The 23,527-nt window shown below is 43.7% G+C and overlaps 1 protein-coding gene across 2 annotated transcripts in view; it reads right to left on the reverse strand.

Moving 5' to 3' along the window:
* Window positions 1-7,864, reverse strand: part of LMBRD1 (LMBR1 domain containing 1) — a 95,084-nt gene extending 87,220 nt beyond the window's left edge. Inside the window, exons 1-2 of one of the 2 annotated variants that reach the window (XM_060235498.1) lie at window positions 7,526-7,864; window positions 4,553-4,729 (exon numbers count right to left, since the gene is read on the reverse strand). In XM_060235498.1, the coding sequence (XP_060091481.1) occupies window positions 4,553-4,729; window positions 7,526-7,630 (282 nt within the window). In that variant the 5' untranslated portion in view covers window positions 7,631-7,864. Of the gene's footprint in view, window positions 1-4,552; window positions 4,730-6,651 lie in introns of both variants that reach the window. The other variant, XM_060235507.1, reaches the window with a different exon arrangement.
* Window positions 7,865-23,527: the final 15,663 nt, after the last annotated feature.

Raw genomic sequence — 23,527 nt, forward strand, 5'->3', positions numbered from 1 at the left:
ATCAAACCCGGTTCTCCCAAATAAGAGTCCACACACTTAACCACTACACCAGGGGTGGCCAACGTTAGCTCTCCAGATGTTTTTTGCCTACAACTCCCATCAGCCCCAGCCATTGGCCATGCTGGCTGGGGCTGATGGGAGTTGTAGGCAAAAAACATCTGCAGAGCTACTGTTGACTACACCAAACTGGCTCTCAAACTTGGTTTTATGAACTCTTCAAAGATTTTTAAACTGACATCTGTCAGATGGTTTTATATTATTATTGCATTGTAACTACACAGTCACTGTTATTTTTCTAGCTTGGTTTTCCTTACTTTTTCGCCACCTTGCAGGTTGACATTCATCAACAGCACAGTAGAATAAAATAAACAAATAGCTCAGGTGTTAATCTTCCCTCTTTTTTACAGTAGTTCTCAGATAACTTATTATGTGCATGTTTAAGTTTGCTGTCACTGATAAAACAATCACATCAATCTCCCTCACATTTATGCAGCCAGAATAACTTAAAGCAGGCTTATCAAACAAAGTTATTTTAACAGATACTTGATGTAATGGTCTCTAAGGCACTCATTCCCATTTAACCACAACAAACATGAGACATTCCAATAAATCCATCCACAACCTGAGAACTAAGTTTAAACATGAGTTGTTCCAGGAATGCAATAAACAGTATATACGAGAATGCATTCAAAAAGCAAGAGGATGTGATTTCAAAAAGCAAGAGGATGTGATTGACATAAAGCAAACAGGTTTGGAACTGATGCATAAAAGCTCACTCTCACAACTCTCCATGTATCTGATCAAGACAACCATTATCCATCTCAGCAATTTCTGAGAACTACATCTTAGCATCAAGACAGCACATGCTGTTGCCACATTCAACTACACGTGCAATCAGAATGTTCTGAATAATACATAGAAGACAGCTGCTTTCCGTTGTCCAGTGTGACTTAGAAAACACTTGCATATTAAAATATGGGCATGAATAAGAGTTTTAAAAAAATTAAAACTCACAACTCCACTACTACACAGCATATCTATGTTTATGGCCCTGGGCCAGAAACACCTAGAACCAACATTCATAGGATGCTGAGAAAACTTTCTACTTTATGTGGCAGTGTGGGGTGACACATTACTAACATAATTATTAATTATTAACATATAACAGCTGTTTTATCTAATTTTATCCTAACTTATAATGGTAATTTAATTGTATTTTAATTTGTCTTATTGTATTGTATTGATTGTATTTTATTGAAATCATGGTTGTTCCATGTCTGTGAGCCGCCCTGAGCCTGCCTTTGGCGGGGGAGGGCAGGATACAAAAATAAATTTACCTTACCTTACCACATTTGTTTTAATTTGTGTCAAAATCCCTCAAGAAACCTGTAAGCACAAGTGCTTTTCCCTTCCCCCCCCCCGAATTATTTTACAGGTTTTTCTCCCTAGCCTTCATAGGTTTGTATTGACTCAGCTAGAGAAACTGCTATAGCTATCAGTAAGAAAACAGACAGTTATGAAAACTGCTTAGAAATTAGAACAGAAATCTCATACTAAGGGAACAATATTTTTCACTGTACAGCTTCTGTGGTCTGTTACCACAAATAAAAGCCATTTTTAAAAATACAATTACTTCTGCATTTGAAAGAAATGGGGAAAAAACTTCTTCCACCATGAAAAAAACCCCAGAATATTATTTTACTTATACGCAACACCTAGCAAAGGGAGAGAGTGAAAGCAAGATGCTCAACCAAAACTAGATTCTCAATTTAAAACAAACTGTAGCTTGCTTCTGAATTTGGAACAAATCACTTGGTGAAAAATTGGGAGAAAGACAAGTAGTGAACCTTTTGATAATACATAGACTTGCAATAAAACCCTGAAAACATTTGTCTGACACATCATTTTAAATGCTGCCATAGCTTTATAACTGATATTTGGAATACCTTGGTTTTGCTGTCAAATGACAGCCAACTTCTGGCAACCCCATAGGGTTTTCAAGACAAGAGACATTCAGAGGTAATTTGCCATTGTTTGCTTCTGCATAGCAACCCTGGTACTCTGCTTAGCATCCAAGATCCAGCTAGCCTGGGTTATCCTACCTTCACAATTTTTCCCCAATTTGTTGAGCCATTAGGATTTACTCTCCACTTGTGTCAGTCTATACAACTGCATGTATTCAAAGGCCATCTCAACATGACTAAGATGCTTTGGCCCTTACAGTTGGCTAAGCAGCAAATGGAGAAGATAGTCCCAAATTATTTTGATAGTCTTTAATTAAAAATCAGATACTGAGCTAAATCTCCAGTACTCAGATGATGACTTCAAGGCCCTCAAAAACCAACCTCCCCAGTATCTTGCTTCTTTCCATCTTTCTCGTTCTCACTAAGAAAGCTGAGCTTTTGAAAGCAGCACAGTGAATCTTGGAAACAGAACAGAGTAACAAATCTGCACAGCACAGTATTCACCTGGTTCTGACTAGAATCTGAAAAGCATTTCATTTGTCAAAGTTTCCATAGATAAAGTATTGTCAGCTACAGAGAAGGGGCATAAATTAAAGAACACTAGAGCACTAGATTTTTCTTTCTTTTTGCCATTGTCACAGCTGATTTATGGTGATCCTATAAGGTTTTCGAAGCAATAGATGTTCAGAGGTGGTTTGTCACTGCCTGCCTCTGTGTCCCAACCCTAGTATTCCTTAGTGATCTCCCTTCAAAATACTAGCCAGGGCCTACCCTGCTTAGCTTCCATGAGCTGACAAGATTGGGGTCACTTGGGCTATTCAGTTCAGGATAGGATAATAGATAAGCAAATCCAATATGAGCACTCTCACATATTCAAAAATAATTTCTGCTTTTCCCACAAGCCAAGCAGCTTTTTGTTTTACAACTTTCCCTCCAAGAATGTTATCAAAAGCAAACAAACCATTACCTATTTTATGAGCATACTGCTGTTCATTCTGTTTTAAAAAGCCCAATAAATACATACCAAACTAAAGTATTTTAAAATAATGCTAAAGTATTAGGAGAGACTAATAGATCTTTCTGCTTCTACCTGTATGTGCTTAATTGTGCATAATTCTTCTCATACCCGACTGTTTTGGTTTTATACCCCATTTCACACCACACTTTGCAACACAATTTAATAACCTGTTTGTTAAATACTATTGGACACACTCAAATATAATTTAGCCATCATTCAACCAGGAGAATGCTCTTTCCCATTCCCTTCCGGTGCCACACAAATTCTTTCTTTTTTTCCAGGCTGGTATTAAAAATGCTGCTGAGCTACAGCCATACCAGCATCATAACAAGCCTTTAAAGCAGACATTAGCAACTGTGGTCAACCAGACCTAAAAGTCACATAGTAAACAGTCGCTTTGGTTATGCCAGTGAAGTCATAATGCATGCCATAATTAATGGTAGGCAAGATGATGGAAGTGGGAGGAGGAAACTGATTCTGCAAGCCACTCTTGATCATCTAACCATTGTTAAAAGAATGTGGAATATCGCTGCTAGACTAGACCATACCTATAGGTTCCTGCATTTCATTGGAATCTGATTATTACAGTCTCTCTTTTAAGTTCCCTTAATCATACCATATGCTTTCTGCGGCAAAATGCCCCATTATCTACCAGACTTAACCATTTCAAGTCATCGCAGGGCATTTATGTTGGCTAGACTAAATGCATTTCCCTCCAAAGTTTTACAAGGGAGATATCATCGAGTCCCTTTAGGCTCTGTTCCTGTGGAGCGAATATTCCCAACTCAATTCAGCATATATTGCTTGATTGCTCCTTTTATCATAATCTCCATAAAGATTTATTTTGTAAGCTTTCTTTCTCCCCAGATTTGTCTATTCTGCCACCCTGTTATTATTTATTGAATGATACTGAGGGGGAGGTTAGCGAGGCTGTGGCAAAATTTTTGGCTGACATCCTTAAATTTAAATCTGACCATGTATGAATGCATCCGTAAGCTCGGTTTCATTTTGATTTTATCTCCAATGTTTAAATTTTTATATTCTGTGTATTTTTATTTGCAACTGTTATGCCATTAAAGGTTATTAAATTATACCATTATTAAAAAAAAACCAGTCGAAGCATGAAAGGCAAGAGTGGAGGAAGAACATAAACAAGTTTTTTTTTTCAAAAAGGTATCACAGAAACCAATTTAGCTCTGATACTTTGCACAAGGAGACACAACACCCAATTAGATTTGCATTTCTTATAAATTCCAAATTCCATAACTAACTTTGAAGTCATTTGTAGTTCATGCCCATATCAAGTCACGCCTTCATCACTTTGAGTAATGCTTTGTTCTGCAGTTCAGCAGGTTTTCTGCATGCATTCAAGTAATTGCAATGGGATCACAATTAACATTTTTATAAATGCAATAACAGCCCCATCATTATTCCATTAAATGACTAAGTGTTGACTGCAAGTTTAAAACACAACACAAAGCAGAACAGAAATTACCGAATAAATCCAAGAACAGAAGATAATTTGGGGGGGAAATTATATTAGCAGCAGCAGGGGATGATCAATACATACCTTAAATGTCCCATTTTGATTCTTCACATAAGAAACTAGAAAAATATCCACTGGTAAGAGTGCTGATGTAATAAGTGCAATTGCCAAGGCAAAAATAGAGGTAATGGTAGAAATCACTTCACTTTCCCGTCTACTCTGGTATTTGCGAACATAAACCCAGCAGAAAGCCAGAATAACCTAAAACAATACAAAAAAGTTACTGTAACCGAGTTCAAAGACGTCACAGTTTTGCTATGCTGAAATATGTACTCAGTCATGAAATGCTTCAGGTGTACCTAGCCAAGTCTGTATTTGGGCTCCATCAGTGAAGTGACAAGAGTAAGAACATTGCCTCTGAAATGACTGTAAGGATAAACCATTTGTACAGAAAAAAATTAGAAATCAGGAGTCCTACTGTACACATATTTTGAGGGATGTTCCACTGGCATCAATGAAATTTTACTCCCACACATAATTACAGTCTTGAGAATAAGATCACATTCTCCTTAGCCATACTGTACTACTGCATTTTACAAATGGAATACTATCCAGGCCCTCAGTAAACAGAGGAAAGAGGGGAAGAACTAGGACTCTGGCTTGGCTTCTCCATGCATGCCCTTGACCACTGTCGCCTCTGCAAAGGAGCCTACACTAGCTGTGACCATGCAAACAATATCTGTCAAGACCTGAGCGGAAGTGCAGCATGATCCTATCAATGTGTATACCAACACCTGCAGTAAGCTCAACAGAGGGACAGATTTCCCATCTCTTTAATGTAAGCTGAATGGCAAAGCTGAAATACGTACCTAAATCATGTCAACTGTTGCTTGAACCAAGAGACTATTTTTCTCAGATTAATTAAGGTAGAATAGGAGACACATATAGTATGTAAAAAAACTCAACACGGGCTGTGATCATACATGCCAAATAATGCACTTTCAATCCACTTTTAATGCACTTTCCAACTGGATGTTACTGTGTGAACTGACAAAACCCAGTTTGAAAGTGAATTTAAAGTGGGTTGAAACTGCATTATTTAGCATGTGTGATTGCAGCCATGGTAAAGCAAGTTGATCTATAAGACTTCCCCCTCTCCTCAACCTTGCACTCATTCATTGCTACAGTCCAGGCATGACATGCCCTAGATAAAATACAACACTATGATTTCATGCATGACTGAATGACTTGGCTTGGGGAAGAAACCTGGTGGTTTTGAGGAATATTATATTCACGCAGTACTCTAAACACATGAGTGGGAAAGACAGAAATTGTTCCTGCTCCCAGGGATTTGTGGTACCTATTTCCACGGCAAACAAATGATTTGGCAGAATAGGACTGCAGGTGTGTGCTGAGGGCAGAATTATAATACTGCAGGCTGCCTGAAGCAAACCACGCCCTTTATGTGGTAAACAAGCATATCAGCCACAGGGTAGTAAGTCACAAAGGAGAGGTTTACCATACTGACCTCATATTTCATAACGAGTAACACAGAGTTCAGTAGTCTCTTCTCTCCTACCGTTGCTATCCTCTGACTGAAAAGTGCAACAGGGCATAACCCTCTGCGGAATGCATCCTATACCCACTGCAAAGCGAGCAGCCGAAAAGGCAACCAAGTACTCTTCTGTTTTAAGGTGTCTTTAAAAAACAAAAGACAACCATGGTCCTGGGAAAACCGCTTCAGCCCAGTCTCTCTCCTGTCCCCAAATCCAACCCCTCTAAATTCAGCAGCACTTTCTACTGGAATGTATGTACGCTCGCGTGCGTGCGTTTTATAAACACATTTTGGAATTAGAGAAGCAAAATCCTACGTACCCTTACCAGGTAAGCCTACTGAACGCTGTATGACTTAGTCCCAAGTAAACAAGTACAAGAGTGGCCTCGCACGCGTGGGGATATATAAGTCTCGTTCCCCTCCTTTTAAAAACGAGGCTCCTTAAAAAGGAGGCACCCCGGGAGATTTACGTCCCTCCCCCCCGCAAGAACCCAAACTGGGGAAGCAACAGCGCCAGGGATGCGCAGAAAGCAGCGGAAGCGGAAATTAAGGGTGCGATTTGTAAAGTCCAGGCCGCAAAGCAGAAGAATAGAGAAAAGTCCCAATTATCTGCCCTCCGGTCTCCTACCAGCAAAGCGATGCCGAACAGGCACCAGCCTGTGACTAGGTCAGACTCAGCAGTGAAGGCCACCATCTTAACTTCCGGCAACAAAGACAGCACAAAACGAAACGATGCTGCCGCCGAAGGGGAGGAGGAGCCAACTGGAGGCAGCGGGTCGACGGGAGAAAAAGGGCCAGCCTGAAAACCGTCACCAAGGAAACGGCTAAACAATATTCTACGCGCGAAGCTCCTAGGAGCGTTGCGATTGGCTGTTATTGCAGCATAGCCAGCCAATGAGCATCTCGTAGTGTTAGTTTGCTTAGCTGGGCTCTTTGCCGAGGGAATAAACGCAGATTACAAAAGCTTTGTGCCACCGCTGGTTTCGGTTTAGTGAACTCCTTTAAAATAGCAATACTTGACATAAAGGGCAACAGGACGATCCTTTTCGCTTTTGGTGTCAGGAAGGAGGCTACAAAGTCTTGCTTTGGCTCTATTCAAGATTAAAGTATCGTAGAAACCGAACATCATTCTTAGAAGCATTTGTTGGGGTTACTGTCACAACCCTTTACGTTAGTGAACGATGTCTAAATGGATAGTTCTCCTTCCTTAAAGTGCGCTAATTAGACTAAAGGGATTAAAATTGCTTGTTGCTTCAATGGCAACGGCTTAACCCTGCGGAACTGCTCCGTTTAAAGATTTGCTCCACGCGCCCCAAAGTCTCCTCTTCGAGTTTAATAATGAATGACCGCCACCACACCCTAGTTTCATACCCAGCCCAGTGCACCCATAACCACAGAGGATGGAAGACCGGGACCCAGTCATTTCTCAGAGTGGCAGGAAAAGAAACTGGCTAGAGAGCCAGCTGGCGGGAAGAGGAGAGTTAGTTGTTTCAGCCGCCTACCAGCAAAGTAATACCAAAGAAGCACCAGCCAGTGATCGGGTCTGAGACAGCTGCTAACATCGTCATAGCTTCCAGTTTCTGCGTTAACAGCTCCGCCGAAGCCATTTTTATAGATGAGACGGAGTATGATGGCGCATGTTCCCTTGCCTCTCAGCAATAAACATTGATTTCAGAGTCAGACTCAGCAGAGTGCTCACATGGCTGAATGGTTCTTCTAGCCAAAAAGAGCGCGTCAGAGAGAAACTATGCTAGCACTTCTCTCTCGCAGCATAGGCTAGGTTTGTACGTACAGGGCGCTTTTGATCTGGGATATATCCCACCTGTGACCTACTGACCCTCATGGAATGCACCTGTCCTCCTTTAACAACGCCTAATTGTTTTTTTAAGCATGCTCAGTGAGTTCGGTAGAACCTGTTGTTTTCCTTTTACTCACTCTTCTCTAACTCCTATTTGTAGGCAAAGAAGGGTGGAAATTGAGATGAAGCTGGGAATATACTAGGAGTACAATACCTTCAGGAAAACAAACTGGATTAGACAAGGAAGGTGGATGGTGTACATGACAGGATGTATTAAAATGGAATGATGGAATGCTTATTGGAAACTGTGGGTTATAATGGCAGCCAGGAATGCCAACTGACTTGCATGGGCTCCACTGGAATATACTATAGCACACTAAAGTTGCAGTGAAAATGTGGGATGGATTTTGAAAAGCCTGTCCTGGGCCTAGAATGACAGACTCTGGGACCAGAATTAGTGCTCTGGGAGGACAATCCCCCCCCCCCAGGGGTCATTTTGTAGGGAAAAACCTGCAGGAGCTCAGTAGCATATTCATTTGCATATACCCCAGGATCTGTGTATCAGACTGGAAGTTCAGGAGCTGGATTCTTGTGAGCTCCTGCTGATTTCAAGCCCTGCAATCCCCAGGGAGAAATGACAGCTCTGGGAGTGGAATCAGAATTCTAGGGCAGCAACTAGCTATACGTCCCCTTCCTCTAATTCCAACTGACCACTGTTCGGAAGAGAGAACCCTCCTGACTACCGCCTCTCCAGAGAGAACACTTCCCCCTATCTAGCTTGGCCTTTCATTTCCTTCCTTCCAGGTCCCATTCCAGGAGAGCCAGTTTGGTGTAGTGATTAAGTGTGCAGACTCTTATCTGAGAGAACCAGGTGGGAGAACCCACTCCTCCATTTGCACCTGCTGGAATGGCCTTGGGTCAGCCATAGCTCTGGCAGAAGTTGTCCTTGAAAGGGCAGCTGCTGTGAGAGTCCTCTCAGCCCCCCCCCCCCACCTCACAGGGTGTTTGTTGTGGGGGAGGAAGATAAAGGAGATTGTGAGACACTCTGAGTGGAGGGTGGAATATAAATCCAATGTCATCGTCTTCTTCTCTGGTCTCCACTGGGCAAGTTCAAAACTGCTGCCCACTCAATCAGGGAGATAGAAGGGATTGTGGGAAATGTACGCCCTGTAACTACTCTGATATAGGCTTCCCTGGAGCCTGTAGGCCTCATTAGGCCTAGGATCATGATACTCAGGCACAATTAGGGTTGCCAAATCCAATCCCAGAAATATCTGGGGACTTTGGGGGTGGAGCCAGGAGACACTGGGGTGGAGCTAGGGGGAGGGGGGGAAACGGCGCCGGGGAGCATGGCGAGCCACCCCGTCTCAGAGCGGGCGACGCCGCTGCGCAGCTGCCGCCTCTTCTCCGCTCGCCGTGGCTGCTCCTCTGAGATGGGCTCAGGCTGAGCCCTTCTCGGAGGAGCAGCTGCAGTGGGGCGGGGGGGCGGCAGCAGCGCGGCGGCCTCGCCCGCTCTGCTCCGCCTCTGGGGTGAAATCGGAGGGGGGGTGCAGGCGGGCCGGGGGCGTGGCGAGCCACGAGTCCAGGTCCTAGAAGGGCCCGGATTCGCGGCTCGCCATGCTCCTGGCCTGTCTCCGCCCTCCCCTTCTCTGGTTTTGCCTGCGCTGCTGCTGCCTCTTGGCTGCTCCTCCAAGATGGGCTCAGTCTAAGCCCATCTCGGAGGAGCAGCTGCGGTGGGTGGGGAGGGGGCGGCAGCGGCGCAGCGGCCTCACCCGCTCCAGGATAGGGCAGCTCGCCATGCTCCCCTGCTTCCGTTTTTTTGGGGAGCGGGGGAAGAGGGTGGAAATCCTGGGGTCCCCCGCCAGGGCAGGAGGGTTGGGAAGCCTAGGCACAATACGTTTTAGAATGATGGCGGTATTGTCCTATACAGAGTAATTCCAGCCTAAACCCACTGAAATGATGTACTTTTCTGTAGTAATTCTTCCTAGGGTTGCACAGTAGATTTATCAAAGCAGGTAATTCAACAGATGCCTATTTTGTCACTGCTGTACAACAAACTGCACCTGTTGAAAATCCCTCATCCCACTTAACTATTTACAGTGCAGAAGCACTATTCTTCTTTGCATCTGGTCATTCTACCACATTTTCTTGCCATATATCCTGGTAGGCTTCCCAATCCCCAGGTCCTAGTGGGGGATCCCCTGTTTTTAAAGGCTTCTCCCTGCCCCCAGCCAGCTGGCCAGTGGGGGAAGCCCCACCCCCCACAATTACCATGTAGTTTTAGAGCTCCTGCAGGTCCGTTTTTAAAATATGTGCCTTTAAGGTTGAGCAAGAAGCAGGAAACAGGAAGGGCTTTGGAGAACGGCCCCTCCCTTTCTTTTGCTTTCAGTTTTCAGAGCAAGTAAAGTTCTGTAGGAACAAGACCCAGTATGTATTTGTGTGTGAGAGAGAGGGCGGGGGCAGGGGATTCCCTGGTTTGGAGGCCCTCCCCCGCTTTAGGAAGCGTGCTGGGGGGAGGGAAATGTCTACTGGGCACTCTATTATTTCCTATGGAGAACGTTTCCCATAGGGAATAATGGGGAATTGATCCGCGGGTATTGGGGGCTCTGGGGGGGGCAATGTTTTGAGGTAGAGGCACCAAATTTTTAGTTTAGCATCTAGTGCCTCTCCCCAAAATACCCCCCAAGTTTCAAAACGATTGGACCAGGGGGTCCAATTCTATGAGCCCCAAAAGATGGTGCCCCTATTCTTCATTATTTCCTATGGAAGAAAGGCATTTAAAAAGGTGTGCTGTCCCTTTAAATGTGATGGCCAGAACTCCCTTGGAGTTCAATTATGCTTGTCACACCCTTGTTCTTGGCTCCACCCCAATGTCTCCTGGCTCCACCCCCAAAGTCTTCAGATATTTCTTGAATTGGACTTGGCAACCCTATATCCAGGGGTAGAGAAGATACTAGGTTGAAAAACAATTCTGCTTTTTTATCTCCCCCAGCTGCATTTTCTGGGTGTTAGCTGAGGTGATATTACCTCATTTTGCTAGGCTATTTCAGAATAAATGAATACAGCATATAACTGATAGAGAAAAACCTTCAGCAATATGTGAAGAGCAAAGAGGCTGTACTCAGGAAGCAATCCTTGCCATGAGATTATGGGTATTACAACTACACATACCCCCGTTTAAATCCAGGAAATTTTGGAAGGTACGCAATATGCAGCCTCTCTGTCCAGTTCCCTACCCCCTCATCAAAACTGACAGGCATTTTTAAATCAAGCTGGTGAAAAATTATTAACCAAGTTTCTGTTCAACACACACATACACGTATTGTAACTGGCTGGCGGGAGGAATGTGGAATGATATGGTACAGCCTTATTTCATCAAATCTTGGAAGCTAAATGGGGTGGTACTTGGATGGGAGATCAGTGGAAGACTATGCAGAGGAAAGCAATGGCAAACCACCCCTGTTCTATCACTTGCATTGAGCTGGGGTTTCCATAAATTAGCTGGGATTTGACAGCACAGCACATATATAGCGTAATTAGGTGGTCTAGAGTAGAATTGTAGGATTCCATCTTGGGTATTCAAATAGGATGGTTTAATCCTTTCTGGTGGAGTTTTTCTTCATTTGGTTCTGGGAAAGGGAAATGGGTGCTAGTTTGAAGAGCCTTTCTGCCTTACAGTTAAGTGGTTGTGTATTTGTGTTCTGTTGTCAATAAAAAGTTGCTGTATGCCTTCCTGATTCTGTAGAACATTATCTTAAGAGGGCCCATCAGGGCTTAAGAGCATGAATCCCCTGCTTCTGGAACCCACAAACAAGGGGAAACCTTACACAAAACATACAACAGCTTATTCCTCATCTCTGAGAATCAAGTCCCATTTCCTACAACAGGAAAGGCCAGTGTTGTGTATGTGTGACTTTGTGTTTCATATGGGTTGTTAGTTCCTGCCTGGCTCATTGGAGCCTTTAGGACTGAGCTTGGGAACAATGGGAAGCAGAATCCAAATCTCTGCTTCCCTGGTCCAATCAACAGACCCCTGCTGGTTCAAATGACCCAATGGCGTTCTAGTGTGAGAACTTTGGAGTGTATATAGTTGGCCCCGTTGGCCCAATTCAGTAGTCTTAGTTGCCATGCTGTAATCACAATAAAGAGCTTTGATTCACCACAACTAAGTCTCCTCATGCATTGAACCCATTATTTTTTTTTTTTGTTATTTATACTTTATTAAGTTTTCCATAAAGCATATCACGGACATTCATTCCGTCGAACGAACAAAGGCACTCATCCAACACCTTGTGCACCGCCACCACATATTCTCCTAATCTGAACTGCCTGAACTGATCAAGATAATTAGATGCCGGCGTGCCAGTTCCCCAGCTCAAGAGCCCCCGGGTGAACAAGTCCCAGACTTCAAAATGCAGAGCTTTAAACATTAGATGCTTCTAGAAAAGCCGCCCAAATCTCTTCAAATTGTTGTTGTTGACATTGCCGGCGATATGCTATCCTTTCTTGCACAGCCAAAGCATACATTCCCTCTAGCCAAGTAGTAATTGTACCGGTGAAGTCTTCACGCCACTGCAGCAGGATAAGCCGCTTCGCAATCATTATCGCACGTGCCGCCCATCTTCGCTGCCAACGAGTCAGTGACCAGGTCGTCGGGAAGTAATTCAGTAATATCTGCATGGCAGAAATAGACTGGTCAATGTTAAGTACCTTTTGCATCCATCGAGCAATCCCATCCCAGAAATTTTTTAACATCGGGCATGTCCACAGCATATGAACCAGACCCGCCTCTGAGCGTAGACACCGCCAACAAGCCGAGGATTCAGCCAAGTTATGCTTATACAGACAAAGAGGAGTCCAATAAATCCTGAACAAAAGCTTTTGTTGAATTAAAATCAAGCGAAGATCTTTCGAACAATGGCGGAGACCACTACAGATAGCTGCCCATTGAAAAGGGTAAATAGGGCAGTTAATTTCCTCGCTCCATTGACATCGCAAGTCTTCCATAGAGTATTGCACATCTTTTTTCAGACATAGATATAAAACACGGACTGGCTTATTTTGTTCAATTGCATGTTCTAGGGTCTGCAGGAGAGGCGGAGCATCCGGAACTGCCAAAGCGTCTATGCCAAAAGAGGTAGACAGTGAATGCTTCAGTTGCTGGAATTGCAGCCATTGGTTAGCTGGTAACCCAAATACACTTTGTAGATCCTCAAAAGAAAGAAATGCGTCCTCGTTGCTGTCTTTAAGCTGATTGAGAGTTAAGAGACCCCTCTGCGCCCACGACTTCCAAATCACCGGCCGTCCCCCTATCTTCACTTCAGGATTGCCCCATAGGGTCATCCGACTATGTATAAAGCTGTCAAATCCGTAAATATCACCCAAATATTGCCATGTTTGTCTTGTCGCCCGAATTGATGGAAGAACCGACTCTCCCTGATAGTATGTTGATCCAAGCGCGTTCCATGTCGACAAAGGAGTAAGAACAGCAGTTTCCAAGTTCATCCAGGGAGACTCGACAAAATGTTTAAGTGGGGCCCATCGCTGAATACCAGCCAGCAAGTATGCCCGATGGTAAAGACATAAGTTTGGCAAGCCAAATCCACCTCGGTCAAATGGTAACTGTAAGCGTGCCCACGACAACCGAGGGGGTTTCCCCTCCCACAGAAAATTCGCTAATATTGAGTTGATTTTTCGAAACCACTTCTGCGGTATATATTGATGGATACCACGCAACACGTAAAAAAAACGGGGATAGATGATCATCTTCAGAGCATTTATTTTACCCCAAAGCAACAAGGGGATAGCGGACCATCGCTCAAGTTCCGGCTGTATTTTCCCTATTACTTTGTTTAAATTTAACGATATGAGCATCTCAGGCTGTTTAGGAATAAGAATGCCCAAATACATAATAAAAGCCTCCTGAACTGAGAACTGCCCAATATCTCCCGTCAATGCCGCTTCACCCCCGATCTGTAAAATTTCTGATTTTTGCCAATTAATTTTATAACCGGATAGCCTGCCGAAATTATTTGCCAGTTGCATAATCGCCGGTATCGATATTTCCGGCTGCGTAATGGTGAGCATGGCGTCGTCGGCATATAATAAAATCTTAAATGTCTGTGATTGGTGACGCATGCCATGGATATTATCATTTAATCGAACTGCCCAGGCAAGTGGCTCCAAACAAAGATCGAAGAGAAGAGGAGATAGCGGGCACCCCTGTCTGGTACCGCACCGCAGATCAATTGATGCCGAAAGGTGACCATTCACCCGCACCCTTGACGTGGCAGACTTGTAGATCAGGCACGTCCAATGAAGAAAATCTTTTGGGAAACCCATATATTTCAATACCATCTGCAAGAAAGATCTGTCAACCCGGTCGAAGGCCTTCTCTGCATCTAAGGAAATAAGGAGGGCGAGATCATCTTTCTGAGCATGAATCGCGGCCAAATCCGTGATGAGCCGAATATTATCTGCACCAGAACGTCCTTGGATAAAACCAGTTTGGGATGGGTCAACCACCGAGGCTATGACCTTTTGAAGACGCTTAGCCAATATTGCCGTCAAGATCTTATTGTCAATATTTAAAAGTGATATAGGGCGATAACTGGCGCAGAGATGTGGGTCTTTCCCAGGCTTAGGAATTAAAGTAATCCAGGCTTCATTAAAATAGCGTGATGGCATACCCTGATCAAAAATCGCTTGGTATGTAGCCAACAACTTCGGAGCAAGTTTCTCTGCAAACCGGATATACCATATCGGAGAAAACCCGTCAGGGCCCGGCGAAGAAATAGCTTTAAGTCCATGAATCGCCTCCTTCACTTCCTCAAGTCTCAGTGGAGCCCCAAGTAGTTCTTTTGCTTCCTCACACAACTGTGGAAGACCCAGAGGACACAAAAAAGATTCCTGAACTGACGGGTCCACCGAAGTATGTCCTCGATATAAGGTCTGGTAGAATTGACGGAAGCATTCAGCAATCCCGGCAGAAGAGACGTGAGGTTTGTCATATTGATCCACAATTTGAGCAATCCATCTCTGCTCTTGCAGGGTTTTAAACTTGGATGCCAGAACCCTACCTTGTCTCTCTCCGGATTCCCATTGCTGTTGTTTGACATGTGCATAAGCAAGTTCAACCTTGTTTGACCTGAGCATATTGAGCTGAAAATTTATTTGCTGAATCTGCCTAAATTGCGCCTCTGAAGGGCTTTGAAACTGTGCATCCCATAGGGCCCGAAGTCTGGACTCAAGATTCGCCTCAGTGCGGCGTTTTTCCTTTTGTTTTGCAGCAGAGTAGGCGATAATTATTCCCCTTATCGTTGTTTTAAAAGCCTCCCATACCGTCAAGTAGTGTTGAACAGAACCCTCATTAGTGGCGAAAAAGTGTTGAATTTCTGTTTCCATTTGTGCACAAAAAGCCTCATCGTTTACTAAAGAGTTATTAAAGTACCACGATGGGGACTTATCTATGTGTAGTAAGTTGTCCACTTCCATGAGCACCATGTGGTGGTCAGAAAGAGTGGAGGGGCAAATTGAACGTACACATCGAAGTATAGATTTAGACACCAGTAAATAATCCAATCTTGCAAGGGTCTGGTGGATGTGAGAGCAGAAGGTGTAAGCTTTCAAGTCTTTGTGTTGCTCCCTCCATACATCCACCAGCCCAAATTCCTTCATCAGGGCCAATACGGCCAACCGTGTTCTCAAAGATCGTTCAGTTGCACCCATGCGATCCATCTTGCCATCCAGAGTAGTATTGAAATCGCCGCCTAAAATAATGTTGTCATAGTTCAGGTTCTCAAGTATAGCAGCCACTTTATTAAAAGTATGAGGATTATCATTATTTGAGCCATAGATATTAATCAGGGCCGTCCTCACCCCCTGGGCTTCCCCTAACAGCACAATGTAGCGACCTTGGGGGTCAGAGAACTCCGAGATCTTTGCCCACCTCAACTTAGCCCGGATAATTATGGCGACGCCACGAGCATTTCGTTCAAAGCCTGACAAAAACACCTGGTCACCACGGTACTTTGCCAGCCGACCGGCTTCATCTTCGAGGATGTGGGTCTCTTGCAGCATGACAATATCAGCGACTCGTATCTCACGTGCGCCGAGGATCATGGCTCTTTTTTTGGGGTCACGAAGGCCACGGGCGTTAAATGTCAAGACCTTAAATGGCATCCTGCACCTTGATCCGGGGGGACCCGGCCGGGGGTTGACAGCCAGGCATCAAATAGTAAATAAGAATAGGCATGTTACACCCTACGGTGAGACCCACCACAAAATACGCTCCAAACCCCAAGGAGCATATGACCCCCACCCAATCTTCCTGGCTTCCAATTGGTCACAGAGTACTTAGCAGAGCCCGAGCGGCATAAGCCTGCACTTACTACATTGCTACATTAAATGCTAACTCCAAACACAGGGGGGGAAAGTAAATAAATAAGTAAATGAAGTAAAACACGCTGGAGTCTATATAGCTATACGCATAAATTATGGCCATGTCCCAAGCCACTATATCGCATATGTCTCACCCATACATGCTCCTGCCTAATCAAACAATCGATCAATCGAAACCCTATTCCCCAGCCCACCCAACAAGAGCACCCCCCCACCCCCCCAAACTGTTTGTTAAAATAATACAAATCTGACACCACACTGAATACAACTCAACCTCAATATAACCAATATACAGTGCATTAGTGAATGAGTACTTTGTAGGTCAGACTAAACAATAATACATGCACTAATAATAACTTCTCCAGAGTAGCTGCAGTGGTCCATTACGTGCCAGTATCTTAATGCAGTCAAAGTTTATTAGGCAAGGAGATGTAGGGGGAAAAAAAAAAAAAAGACTCTCTCCAAAAGGGGGGGGGGAATCTGGGTAATGAGTCAAGGCGGCACGGGGGTCTCCCAGAAAAGCAGGCATTTATCTATGAGTAATAAGTTGGAGGGCAAACAAACCCAGCCTTCTCGAAAAAATAGATTGCATTGGGATGGAACAGTCTAAGAGGAGAAAACCAAATCCTCAGAAACCCCCTTGCAACCAAAAAAAGGAAAAAAAAAATGTTGAGCAAAAAGTAATAGATTAAAGCGACCATCCAGTGTATTCTCCTTCTTCCTCCCTTTCCTTTCTTTTGCAGCAGCACACATCTAAGGCCCAAACATAATTAAGTCTCGATGGACCTTGCATTCCCTCCCTGTGGCCTTGATAAGTTCACAGCAGTTGGTAATTATAAAGTTCTCAGGAATTCTTCCGCATTCTGAGGGGAGTAGAATGCTTTGCGCTTCCCTTGCTGGATCACCACCAAGGTTGCAGGGAACAAGACGAAGGCTTCTAAGTTCAGCTGCTTAGCTAGGTCTTTTGCAGTTTTGTATGCCCTTCTCCTCTGAATTAAAGATAGAGGGTAATCAGGATATAAGGAGAGACGTGCTGTACTCCCTTGCCAAGTTATTCCGCCCCTCATTGAAATGTCCCGAAACTGTTTCAAAACAAAGTCTCGAGTAGTAACACGGGCAAAGGAAATCAAAAGAGTAATTCTTGTTAACCCCTGCTGTCCTGGTCTGGCCATACGAAGAACCTCAGCAATGTCTAGAGCAAAATCTTCAGGGAGTTGGAGTGTCTGCCGAAAAAGGCCAACCACAAAGGAAATCAGCTCAGAGGGGGATTGAGCCGGCAAGTCTGTCAAGCCCACCAGCCTTAAGTTACGACGACGCGTTTCAGCCTCTAAGGTGTCTAATTTCTCTCTCAATGCCTGGACCTCTCTCACTGTCTCTTTAAGAACAGCATCTTGCTGGGCCACTGATTGTTCAACTGCGACAATTTTGCCTTCACAAAGCTGAACTTTATTTAAAGCTTCATTTGTAGCCTTTTGCATCTGATCTAACTGCAAAGTCAGTTGCTGTAACTGTTGAGACAGTTGAGTTGGGAGAGACTCTAAAACTTGCAGCTTGTCCATACGAGTCGACAGCTGATGCAAATTGCCCGCGAGGGCGTCAATCTTTCCCTCTAGTTTCTCCATGGGGGGTCTTCCTGACGACCCCTCTGCCGACGCAGACTTGTCCCCACTCAAGGAATCTCTCTCCTCTGCCCCCCTTCTCCCCCGCGTATCTTTCTTTCTTTTCTGCTGAGGTTTGGGAGACATAAATCTTCAGTTAAGCAATTAAGGAGGGGGAGGGAAGCCAGATAGAAACCTTCCACCTTCTTTGACTCTACGTGGGAGCAGCAAAGTCTGGCAGGATAAAGCAGGACCTCGCAGGCTTCCCCGAAGGCAGCTGCGCTGTTCCACTGATGAGAAAAAAATAAAATAAAATAAAATAAAAAGCACTCTTATCTGCTCATATAGCCAGAAGTTGCAACTGTCGCTCGGAGCTCGAGTTACACGCGTCTGCTCACAGCATCCCTCGTGACCGGAAGCCGCATTGAACCCATTATTTAACAGAATCTTGTCCCCACTCTTTAACCATACCATACATACCACACCAAGCTACAGAAAACAGTCCAGTAGCTAATCAAATTGTGGTTGACCCTGTCAACGTGTGGATTCAGAGGTCTGCCTTCAATGGCTTACCTCTTTTCTCCAAGGCCAGGGACAAAGGGTGGCTATAGGGGAGCAGTCATCTCAGAGGCACGCTCTTGTATGTGGGGTCCCGCAGGAGGTGGTCCACTCCCCGATGTTGTTTAACATCTACATGCACCCCCTTGCCCAAATTGTCCAGAGATACGGGCTGGGTTGTCCCCAGTATGCAGATGACACCCAGCTCTATCTATTGTTAGGAGGCTGGTCCAGCTGCACCCTGGAAGATCTGGACCTGACATTGCAAGCTGTAGTGAAATGGCTCAGGCAGAGTCAATTAAAATTGAATCCAGCGAAGACAGAGGTCCTGTGCCTGAGTCGCAGTGACCTAGGTAGGGAAATCCCCTTGCCGGCCTTTGATGGGATGCTATTAGCACCAGCATTGAGGGTCAAGAGCTTGGGGGTGCTTCTGGAGCCCTCACTGACAATGGAGGCCCAGGTAGCAGCCACTGCCAAATCTGCATTTTGCCATCTTAGGCAGATAAGGCAGTTGATACCATACCTGGAGTGCAACGACTTGGCAACAGTGATCCATGCGACGGTCACCTCAATAATAGACTACTGTAATGCCCTCTATGTGGAGGTTGTAATGCCCTCTATGTAATGCCCTCTATGTATTCGGAGGTTGCAACTGGTGCAAAATGCAGCAGCCAAGTTGTTAATGGAGCTACCTGTACGGGAGTACATTCAGCCTGTGCTGAGAGTGTTACACTGGTTGCCTGTGGTGTTCTGGATTCGCTTCAAGGTGCTGCTTATAACCTTTAAAGCCCTATATGGCCTGGGACCTGTCTGGCTTTGGGACCACCTTTCCCCATATGTACCCCAGAGAGCACTACGTTCAGAGTCTCAAAATCTCCTTTAGATCCCTGGACCAAAAGAAGCTCGATTGTCCAGCGCTAGAGCCAGAGCGTTTTCGGTAATAGCTCCCACTTTGTGGAATGCCCTCCCTGAAAACAGGGAGGATATAAATTTGATAAAGCAGGATATAAATTTGATAAATAAATAAATTGTTGAATAAAATTTTAGACTACATCATGGGGCAATTGCCATTAACTCAGCAATTTAAAGTCATGTGATTGAAGGGAAGAGTGGTCTGTACGGTGTGAAGCAGAAAAAATCCATGAAGTTATTCATTATTGCAGTTCAGTTAAGGTAAATAAAGAGGAGAGGAAAGAGAAAAAAAATATCTGGAACTAGGAGTACAAGCTTCCATTGTGTGCTTGGAGGATTTGCAGTTGTGCATATGCACCAAATGATGGTGACCCTATGAATTAATGACTTTCAAAACATCCTATCACTGAAAGCCTTGCAAATTGGCCATATTGAGTCAATCCATCTCATGTTCCTCTTTGTACTGCCTTCAACTTTAGCTAGCATTATTGTCTTTTCCAGTGAGTCTTGCCTTCCCATGTGACCAAGTATGATAGCCTCAGTCTCATCATTTTTGCTTCTAGGGAAAATTCAGACTTGATTTGATGTAGAACTCACTTATTTGACTTTTTGGTGGTCCACACATGAAACAGTCCTCCAACACCACATTTCACATGAAACAGTTTTCTTCCAAGATAGATCCAGTTGGTCTGAAGCAATAGAACTAAGTAGGAGTCCAGTAGCACCTTTAAGACCAACAAAGTTTTATTCAGAATGTAAGCTTTCGTATGCATACATACTTCTTCAGACAAGGAATAAAATTTTGTTGGTCTTAAAGGTGCTACTAGACTCATAGTTTTCTTCCTATAAGCTTTCTTCAAATGAAGAATCTCCTCCTGTCTTCCTCTTCTCTGCTGCTTTCATCCTGTGAAATTATTATTAATTCCTAGTTGTTTATTACTCATAAACTCTAAGAAAGGGGTTAGGCTGTAAGTAATCAAAGTCAGAAATTCTGGATTCCAACACATCAAAGGATTTAAACAGATGACCCTCATATTTCCATCCTGCTTTGCTGACTGCAGTGTCATGGAACAAAGGCTGGTCTGAATGCATTTCATTAGAGAACCCCTAATAATGAATGTGTAAAAATTTCTTCACATGAATTTTGCAGGAATAGATTCCTGGTACCATAAAATGTACATCCCTCCACAGTTTTCTTTAAACACGCATTCATTCCTATCTGGTGTGAATGCATTTATATATTGGCCATTTCGTATCCAGTTGCACATTTTTCTTTCTATCTATTGCATATTATGTGAAAAAAAACCTTTTTATACTCATTCTGTACACTTGTTAATACCATCAGGTGCCTCCTTGTTCTATATTTGTGTAGAACAGTGAACAGCTGTTCCCTGTTAGCGTTTTCAAGAGCCTTCATGGTTTCATATACCTCTATCATATTTCCAGTTAACTATCACTTTTTTTAAGCTGAAGAGCTGTGGTATTTTTAACATTTTGTGCAAAGATACTCCATGTGTATGGCACATGATCACGGTTTTGTCTTTCTCTGTATCTTCCCTAGTTCTACTCAGTTGTTCTAAAATGGAATATTCATCCAGCCAAGTAAATGTGACTTGGCTGCTGAACTGTTTTTTACAGATAATAATGTGACCTGGAATATTGTATTTCTTTTCTAGCTCTTTGCATTTTGTTTATTTGTAGAAAAGAGTAAGAGTCCAGTAGCACCCCAAGACTAACAAAATTTGTGTTGTGGTATAAGCGTTACTGAAAGTCAGTTTGGTGTAGTGGTTAAGAATGACAGACTCTAATCTGGAGAACCAGGTTTGATTCCCCAGAATCCCCACTCCTCCACATAAAGCCAACTGTGGATGCTTTCACACATGCTAAATAATGCAATTTCAATCCACTTCAGCAACCATTTGCAAGCGGATTTTGCTATTTCACACAGTAAAATCCAGTTGCAAAGAGGATTGAAAATATGTTATTTAGTGTGTGTGAAAGCATTCTGGGTGACCTTGGGCCGGTCATAGCTCTCCCAGAACTCTCTCAGCCTCACCTATCTACAAGGTATCTCTTGTGGGGAGAGGAAGGGAAGGCGATTTTAAGACTCCTTCGGGTAGTGAGTCACTGCTTACTTCTTCAGATTAGTTTTGTCTCTAAAAGTTCCATAGGACACATTTTTAAAGAAATTTTGGCTTTTCTTAACATGGGCTGTTGGTTTCCGCATATCTTGACCCGGGGTGGTAGTTTGACCAGCCTCCAAAGCTGTGTTCTCCGCATTTAGGAGATCCTCAATATGCAAGAAGTTTATTTTTGATGCGGTTTCGGGGCTTGAAATTTATGTGTGGAACTCACGCCAATGCGTTGTCAAACTTCTCGCATCAGTAGAACACACCCACATAACTCCACTTCCATGATTCTGCCCAGTTATTTCGTCATACTTCCTTAATTTTATTCCCTTTGAAAATTATCCAATATTTTCCTGAAATAAAGTAATTTTTTTTAAACAAATCACGTTTCGAGTTACAACGCGAAAAATATATAATGATGTAATGCGGTTTTCTTTTACTGATTACATCCCTTGCTTCCACCCGCCCCCATTCTTTATAGTATTCCACGTGATTTTGATAATGTGTCATTGCATTGTGATTACTTTCCCCCTCCGATTAAATAACTATTATATATTTTTTTCAAATAAGATCGTTACAACGCAATTAAATAAATAGCGATGTTACACGAACTACTTAAAAGATGCGCGATTGCCACCTTTTTCGATCCCCCACCCCACCCCCGGTATGGCCTCAAATGGGAATGGGAATTTTATTATGTTTATAGGTTTATTGAAAATAAACCCTGAGCCCACTTTGGTGGGGTAGGGCGGGATATAAATCGAAATAAATAAATAAATAAATTATATTTTTGATAGGTTGGGGAAACGTTCTCCCCTAACCCCTCAGCATAAATCTCCCCCCCCCCACCGCCTTCATGCATCTATTTGTAATTTGTTATAGCTTTTAATGGAAAACTGTGCTTAACATTCAGCATGTGTGGATAAAAATGGTGGATCGCCGACTCAGATTTCCCAGGGCTTAGATAACCTGCCAATGGCAGGGCGAAAGGAAAACACGTGACTTTGCCAGTATTATGCTTCTGGCATTGTAACTCAAACAAAGACGATCACGTTGTAATGTGAACAAGCATGATGTTAAAAAAAAAAAGGGAAACGTATGAGGGAGGGGGAAATTGCTACAATTGTGGGGGAAACTCCTGGAGCAGCAATAATGCGGAATCAGAACACATGGAACAGATTGGGAATTGAATCCGGGAGAAATCCTCTAGTGCGGAATTGGAAAATCACGCCCGCATGGAACAACCACGGAGCAAAACGGAGGCAAACGCCAAATGCAGAATCAGCCATGCTTTAGCAGAATATAAAGTTATAGCAATATTTGTAAAATTTTGCTTAAACTTATCACCTTGCTTATTTGTCTACTTACTTGAATAAGGTAATGGTTATGTAACATTGTTCAAGACCTCCAGGGATCTCCATTCCTAGAAAACAAAGAAAAAACTGGGCCAGAGTTTTCCTAGGGAGAGGCTGACAAGGGAGGAAAGGAGGGAAAGCTAAAGATGGTAGCACATAGAGGTTCACTGTTGGGTGGAAAGGAGTGGAAGTAGGGAGGGAGAAAGGGATATTGGGGTATCCAGGGTAAGGAAAAATGAAACTGAAGGAGAGGGGGAGATGACATGTTTCCATAGGTTTCTTGCATAGTAGAGCAGACCCCAAAGACTGCTGAGGTATTTGCTCCCACTTTCTTGAACAATTGCGGCTACTGTAAAGCTGTTGACTAGTGCTTGAGACACCAGCACCGTGAATTATTTGAGCCACCTGTAGCTGTGAAATCTTTTCTGTAATGGAGTGTGTGTAGGGTTGCCAAGTCCAATTCAAGAAATACCTGGGGACTTTGGGGGTGGAGCCAGGAGACATTGGGGGTGCAGCCAGGAGCAAGGGTGTGACAAGCATAATTGAACTCCAAACGGAGTTCTGGCCATCACATTTAAAGGGACTGCATGCTTTTTACATGGCTTCCTTCCATAGGAAATAATGAAGGATAGGGGCACTTTTTTTGGATGCTCATAGAATTGGACTCCCTGGTCCAATCATTTTGAAACTCAGGAGATATTTTGGGGAGAGGCACTGGAATTTATACTGAAAATTTGGTGCCTCTACCTCAAAA

This window comes from Heteronotia binoei, chromosome 1 (genome assembly GCF_032191835.1).
Source record: "Heteronotia binoei isolate CCM8104 ecotype False Entrance Well chromosome 1, APGP_CSIRO_Hbin_v1, whole genome shotgun sequence".
Taxonomy (NCBI): Eukaryota; Metazoa; Chordata; class Lepidosauria; order Squamata; family Gekkonidae; genus Heteronotia; species Heteronotia binoei.